General features: G+C 43.5%; 1 protein-coding gene across 1 annotated transcript in view; it reads left to right on the top strand.

Moving 5' to 3' along the window:
* Positions 1-2737: 2737 nt before the first annotated feature.
* mkln1 (muskelin 1, intracellular mediator containing kelch motifs) overlaps positions 2738-7730 on the top strand; it is an 89245-nt gene continuing 84252 nt past the window's right edge. Inside the window, 1 exon segment of the mRNA XM_055653393.1 lies at positions 2738-2860. Coding sequence (XP_055509368.1) covers positions 2778-2860 — 83 coding nt within the window. The 5' untranslated portion in view covers positions 2738-2777.

The raw sequence follows: 7730 nt of genomic DNA, 5'->3' as shown, positions 1-7730 counted from the left end.
CCGTACATCTCAGCGCTGCACGCCTCTATTGCAGTGCGGAGCTGCATGTTCCCATGCAGCGGGGATGGGGAGCATGTCTGTATGCAACGGGCTGCATGTCTATGCAATGGGTTAGACGTCAGTTGTGCATGTCAGCGCTGCACGCTTCTGTTGCAGGGGGGTGGGGGTGGGTGTGAGTTGCATGTTCCTCTGCAGCAGAGAGCATATCCATATGCAATGAGTCATAAGGTCACAAGTGATAGGGGCAGAATTAGGCCATTCGGCTTACTAAATCTACTCCGCCATTCAATCATGGCCGATCTATCTCTCCCTCCTAACCCCATTCTCCTGCCTTCTCCCCGTAACCACGGACACCCGTACTAATCAAGAATCTATCTACCTCTGCCTTGAAAATATCAATCGACTTGGCCCCCACACCCTTCTGTGGCGATGAATTCCACAAATTCACCACCCTCTGACTAAAGAAATTCCTCCTCATCTCTTTCCTAAAGGAACGTCCTGTAATTCTGAGGTTGTGCCCTTTAGTCCAAGACTCTCCCACCAGTGGAAACATCCTCTCCACATCCACTCTCTCTATGGCTTTCATTATTCTGTAAGTTTCAATGAGGTCCCCCCCTCAACCTTCTTGTCCGAGACTTGCCCACTGGTGGAAACGTCTGAAGAAGGGTCGCGACCTGAAACGTCACCCTTTCCTTCTCTCCAGAGATGCTGCCTGACCCACTGAGTTACTCCAGCATTTTGTGTCTACCTGCAAAAAAAAGTGACGATGATTTTGTCGGGTGAAAACAAGAAGCTAATGCGAATTGGGAGGGGGAGGGATAGAGAGAGAGAGAGAGAGAAGGAATGCCAGGGCTACCTGAAGTGAGAGAAATGAAGACACTTACCACCAGAGATCATAGATCTTACCATACATCTTTGCTTACCACTGGGCCACCTACATCAAAAGTCTGTTTACACACCACACCACCTCCAGGTCCCTCAGATCGGCCGACTTGGGGTTACTGAACGGTCTAGGCATAAGCTCAGGGGCGACCGTGCCTTTGCAGTTGCAGCTCCTAGACTGTGGAACAGCATCCCTCTTCCCATCAGAACTGCCCCCTCCATCGACTCTTTTAAGTCGAGACTTAAAACTCATCTTTACTCTCAAGCCTTTCTTGACGTCCTCTGAGCGAGGGCTATATATATGTATTAATGTATGTACTTAATCTATGTACCAATGTTGTATAACGTTAGTACCTCCACCAATGTAAAGCACCTTGGTCAACAAGAGTTGTTTTTTAAAAGGTTTTTTAAAATAGAAATGAAAGTGAATTGACTTGAAGGTAGACAAAATTGCTGGAGAAACTCAGCGGGTGCAGCAGCATCTATGGAGCAAAGGAAATAGGCAACGTTTCGGGCCGAAACCCTTCTTCAGACGTTGCCTATTTCCTTCGCTCCATAGATGCTGCTGCACCCGCTGAGTTTCTCCAGCATTTTTGTGTACCTTTGATTTTCCAGCATCTGCAGTTCCTTCTTAAACACAACTTGACTTGACTTGACTTTTTTTTAACCTTTTTCTATGGTTTGTATGGAAACTTATTATTTATAGAAATATAGAAACATAGAAAATAGGTGCAGGAGTAGGCCATTTGGCCCTTCGAGCCTGCACCGCCATTCAATATGATCATGGCTGATCATCCAACTCAGTATCCCGTACCTGCCTTCTCTCCATACCCTCTGATCCCTTTAGCCACAAGGTGCCACATCTAACTCCCATCTAACTCAAAATAACTGTAAAGCACTTTGGTGTCAATGCGAGTTGACTTATCTTATCTTAACTTATCTTAAGGATAAAGGGGAAATCCTTTAAAACCGAGATGAGAAGAACTTTTTTCACGCAGAGAGTTGTGAATCTCTGGAACTCTCTGCCACAGAGGGTAGTTGAGGCCAGTTCATTGGCTATATTTAAGAGGGAGTTAGATGTGGCCCTTGTGGCTAAAGGGATCAGGGGGTATGGAGAGAAGGCAGGTACGGGATACTGAGTTGGATGATCAGCCATGATCATATTGAATGGCGGTGCAGGCTCGAAGGGCCGAATGGCCTACTCCTGCACCTAATTTCTATGTCTATGTTTCTATGACTTAAAACGTGCTATATAATAATAATCTTTATTTATATAGCACTTTTCAACAAAACCAGTATTTGAACCAAAGTGCTTTACAGAGTTTGATTAAATTAATAGAACAGACCAAATGTCAATATACCCATACAAAAACAAAAAAGAGAAAAAAGAAAAAAAGAAAAAAAAAAGACACAGAACAGTACACTATAGAAATCAACATGAAACGTCCCCCCACAGCAGAATTCACTGTGAGGGAAGGCACTAAAAATATCCAGTTCTCCCCCTCAAAGTCCACCCGAGGTCGGGGTCTATATGTGGCCTCCTTAGCCAACTCGATGTTCTCAATAAATAAAACTTACTTACTTACTTGGGTACACAAAAATGCTGGAGAAACTCAGCGGGTGCAGCAGCATCTATGGAGCGAAGGAAATAGGTAACGTTTCGGGCCGAAACCCTTCTTCAGACTGGTTACAATGGTACTTTATTTGGCAAATGTACCAAGACTACTTACTAGACTTGGGCTGTTTGTGAGTTGCCAAGGGAAAGATGCGAGGCTGCTACTCTGTGTAGTGGCGCCGGTCGGCCTGCGTGGGGCAGCAGCGAGTCCGGGCCGGCGGGGAGGAAGGGGGGGGGTCACGTGGTGCGGCCGCCGAGCGGAGCCGCTGGTGTAAGTAAGATGGCGGCCGCGCTGCCCGAGCGGAGCACGTTGACCTACTGCCTCCACAAATGGTCCAGCTACTCGTCTACCTACGTGCCCGAGTGAGTATCCAGCCCCGCCGCGCTAAGCTGTGTCTCACCAACCCCGCGCCGTCCCCTCCCCTCTCCTCCTCGCTCCGGCGCGGCCTAGATGCCGCCGAAGCCTCGGCCTCGAGTACCGCTGGAGGCCGGCCTGACCCCCCCCCCCCCCCCCCCCCCCCCCCGCGGCCAGCCCCGGGTCTCTTCTGAAGAAGAAGAAAACGGTGTGTGTGTGGCGGGGCTGTTGTCATTATTTAAACCATTTTATGTTTCTATCCACCCCCTCGATGTGTTATCTATCCATTCACTTTCTCTTCACCCATCTCCCTCTCTCAGATTCAGATTCAACTTCAATTGTCAGGGTACAGAACAGAGACAACGACATGCAGTTTTTCGTTCTTCACTCTTCGTTCTTCATTCTCTCTCTCTTCACCCATCTCTCTCTCTCTCTCTCTCTTCAACCATCTCTCTCTTTCTCTTCGCCCATCCATCTCTATCTCTCTTCACCCATCTCTCTCTCTCTCTCTCTCCCTCTCTCTCTCTCGCTCTTCTTCATCTCTCTCTCTCTCTCTCTCCACCCTTCTCTCCCTCTCACCCTCTCTCTCTCTATCCCCCGTCTCTCCCTCTCTTCACCCTCTCTCTCTCTCCTCTCTCTTCGTCTCTCCCTCTCTTCTCTCCTCTCTTCCCTCTCTCTCTCTTCTCCTCTCTCTCTCTCTTCTCTCTCTCTCTCTCTCTCTCTCTCTCCCTCTCCCCTCTCCTCCTCTCTCTCTCTCTCTCCTCTCTCTCTCTCTCTCTCTCTCTCTCTCTCTCTCTCTCTCTTCACCCCTTCTCTCTCTCTCTCTCTCACCCATCTCTCTCTCTCTTCACCCATCTCTCTCTATTCACCCATCTCTCTCTATTCACTGTCTATATCTAGTGATGTATTAAAGAGTAGAAACAAGAAATTTCAGATGCTGGTTTACAACAAATAAACACACAAAGAAAAATAAAGTTCAGCAGTCAGCGATGTACTCGAGCATTTTCATGCTTAGGAAGTTGTTCACTTTCTGCTGAGAGCATCATTGACGGGGCTGTAAGCCTCTGCCCACCTTTCTGTAGTTTTCATTTCAGTCCCCTCATTCCCACAACACCACCAGCACTTGCGATACACTGCATCAGTCAATTTCTTGATTTGCTGCAATGACATGACTTCCATTTGTTTTTATAAATACTTATCTGCTAGCCAAGTATGTATCTTAAAGCTTAACAGTCAAGTGAAAGTAAAGAGATGCATTAGTAGACACAGGAACTGCAGATGTTGCTTTACAAAATAAAAGAGAGAATGTGCTGGAGTAACTCAGTGGGCCAGGCACCATCTCTTGGGCACAGATATGCAATGTTTTGGGTCGGGACCCTTCTTCAGACTCTAGTGGTTTGAAATTGTGTGGTTTCTAGTCTTGAGCAAAAAGAGATTTGGAATTGGTTATCATTTGTTTTATTTTATCAGTGTATTGTGAGACAAGCTGAATGAATGATTTGTTTTATAATTGTTACAAGAAAGCCGTTTTATATATTTGTGGCTTGAAAATATAAGATGATAATATTTTTTTTTAAATTGAGTCTTGGATTAGTCTGGGGTACTTTGCTTACTTCATTGTGCTGTTGTAACACCATTGACAGGAGCGCAGAACTTTTTGTTGGAAAGTTTGTACTTGATACCACTGTTTGCACATGATCTTTGCAATGTGTCAAGTATCAGCAAATACTGTCATCCTCTTCAAATATTTGGGAATGTTGGATATGCAGTATCTTGTGGCAAATAAAGCCACGGCATTACTGTCAAACACAGGTTGTGAAATTATGTGGCTGGCAAATCCTTTCTTTGACATTATCAGCTGGACAAAGTTTTTGTCAACCTTCGATGTGGCTGTGAGATAAAACTCAATGGAATAGCAAAACTTAGCTGAGTGTTAATTTAAAAATTGCTTTGGTTTCGTGCTGCCTCTTAAAAGAATAGTCCCACTTTGCCTGTAACTCCACAAGTTATTTTATTTTCAAGTATTCATTCAATTGCTTTTGAGTGCTTCATTAACTTTTGTATCCATCCACTGTACAATGGATTCCAGATCATAAGTGAAATTTTGACATAAAATTTTGAGTGACTTTGTATTGACCATAAACCTTATTTAACTTATAGACAATGGGGACAGGAGTAGGCCATTCGGCCCTTCGAGCCAGCACTGCCATTCACTGTGATCATGGCTGATCATCCACACTCAGTACCCTGTTCCTGCCTTTTCCCCATATCCCTTGACTCTGCTATCTTGAAGAGCTCTATCCAACCCTCTCCTGAAAGTATTGGCCTCCACTGCCTTCTGAGGCAGAGAATTCCACAAATTCCAGGGTATACAAGCCCAGCCGTTCCATTCTATCAACATATGATAGTCCCGCCATCCCTGGAATTAACCTCATGAACCTATGTTGCACTACCTCAATAGCAAGAATGTCCTCAAATTTGGAGACCAAAACTGCACACAATACTCCAGGTGTGGTATCACTGGGGCCCTGTACAACTGCAGAAGGACCTCTTTGCTCTGATACTCCTCTTCTACTCCTCTAAAACATTGGAATTATTTTGCTCTTTGTTACAACTGACCTATTGAGATTAACTGTCAATATTTGTCCATTTTTAATGTAAAAATACTGTTCCGTGTGATACAGAACAGTGCAGCAAAGGAGCAGACCCTTTGGCCCATTCATACCCATGGTAGAGGTATCAAAAACAAGGCGATATAGGTTTAATGTGTAGGAAGGAACTGCAGATGCTGGTTTACATCGAAGATAGACACAAAATGCTGGAGTAACTCAGTGGGTCAGGCAGCATCACTGGAGAGAACGATTGGGTGACGTTTTGAAGGGTTGAGTTGAAGCTCGGTCTGAAGAAGGGTCTCATCCAGAAATGTCACCCATTCCTTCTCTCCAGTGATGCTGCCTTACCTGCTGAGTTACTTCATCATTTTGTGTCTATCTTAGGTCTGGGTTTATCTTAGGACTGGTTGATGAGAAAGAAGATTTTACATATGATCTTGGGAGGGAAAGTGTCAAAGCAAAATGAATTTATTGTGTGCAAATAGGATTAGTGTAGATGGGCATAAAGACTGGCATGTATGTGTTGGGCAGTAGGCCTGTTTCTGTGCTGTAGAATTCTGACTATGATAACTTAATGTTCTGGATTGAAACACTAGATTCTGGAGCTACCTCAATGCTTATTACAGTTGCTTTGATAGTTGTCTAAGAGACAGATAGTAATAGTTTAAGACAGACCTTTTGCTTATGGGTGGGTCCCATTGCAATCTGAAATTAATAATCTGTTTATTTTTATGTTGTTATAGTCATTAATTTATTGGCTTTTATATATATTATCTTGGAAGGCAAGAAATAACTTGCACCAATGCTTTGAGATAATTTTGAATTTATGTTTTAATACGTGCTATTATGGAATGAAGGCAACTTGATTTACTGTGTGCTTTGTTTAATCTAAAGTTGCAAATGCTTCTGTGAAATCAATTATGCAGTAGAGCAAGTGCTGTTAATGTGATGGGAATTTCACATGCAGCATCATTCAGCGACCATCTGTGACGTGGAGTGAGAGAGAGAGTGTACTTTGGCTTTATTTCAAAGAATGCTTTAAAATCTTCATTAACTCACTCCAGTGATTTCTACACTAAATATGGTGAATTTCCAAGAAACTAAATACAGGTTGTCTGCTTATGTATACCTGACTTCTGTAAAGCACATCGATCAAAAGAGTTGTTGAGGAAAAATTATTACCCTCAATCTAATATGACAGAACATGTATATGGGGGTGAAATAGGTTGCTGCTTCAAATACTTCTGACTGACATTCTCGTACCAGTGGTCTTATGGAAATAACTTTGTATAAATGTTTGTATTTGTACACAGGAATGTGTGGATATTAGGGAGAGGAGTAGGCCATTTGTTCCCTGGAGCTATCCTATCATTTGATGAGATCATTGCTATGGGGGCAATCACGTGATAAACGTCCTATTTGCCACAACTTGCAACAAAACGACAATGACTTTGGCATAAATTGGCAGAATAAAAACACCAAAAACGCCAAAAGACACTAGGTCAGGCCACATGTGTGGGAAGAGAAACAGTTAATGCTTTGGATGAGACCCAAGAAACTGCAGATGTTGTAACCTTGAGCAAAACACACAGTGCAGGAGGGAATTAGCGGGTCAGGCAGCATCTGGGGAGGGAATGGACAGACATTTTGGGTTGGGACCTTTCAGTCTCAATAAAGGGTCCCCACCTGATCCTTCGTTTGTCCATTCGCTCCAAAGATGTTGACTGACCCACTGAGTTCCTTCAGCACTTTGGGCAAACACAGTATATCTGGCATAGTGGCTGTGGCAGATATGACGACTTATTATTTTCAGAATTTTCTGTTTAATTTGGATTTCTGGCAACTGCAGTTTTTTTAATTGATTTTCATTTGAGCTGAGAGAATTTTTTTTAACATTATGTGAAGTAATGACGTGGAATCTTAATTTGCCTGCCAACCATTCAAATAGACAGACAGTTGCATAACTGCATAGTATTGAAACTGACTTTCCAAGAAGGATATATGGTGCAGTTAAGACATTGAAGACATTTGTGCCCAAGTAATTTATTTTTCAGTCGTAACATGTGCTGAAACCTCTCAGGCACATGAGATATTGGAAGTGTGAAGCGATCAAGCAGCACCTATGAAAAGAGAAATTGATTTCATGTTCCAGTTTGACCTTGCAGGAAAAATGGAAAATGTTATTGAGCTGAGGTTTTGAGCAGATATAAGAGAAGTGAACATTTGAGGGAACATCTGTATGGCAAGCACAAGTCACTAATTGACA

Source organism: Leucoraja erinacea, chromosome 22, assembly GCF_028641065.1.
Source record: "Leucoraja erinacea ecotype New England chromosome 22, Leri_hhj_1, whole genome shotgun sequence".
Taxonomy (NCBI): domain Eukaryota; kingdom Metazoa; phylum Chordata; class Chondrichthyes; order Rajiformes; family Rajidae; genus Leucoraja; species Leucoraja erinaceus.
Note: the sequence above shows the minus strand (reverse complement) of the source record. Positions and strands in the feature narration are given on the sequence as shown.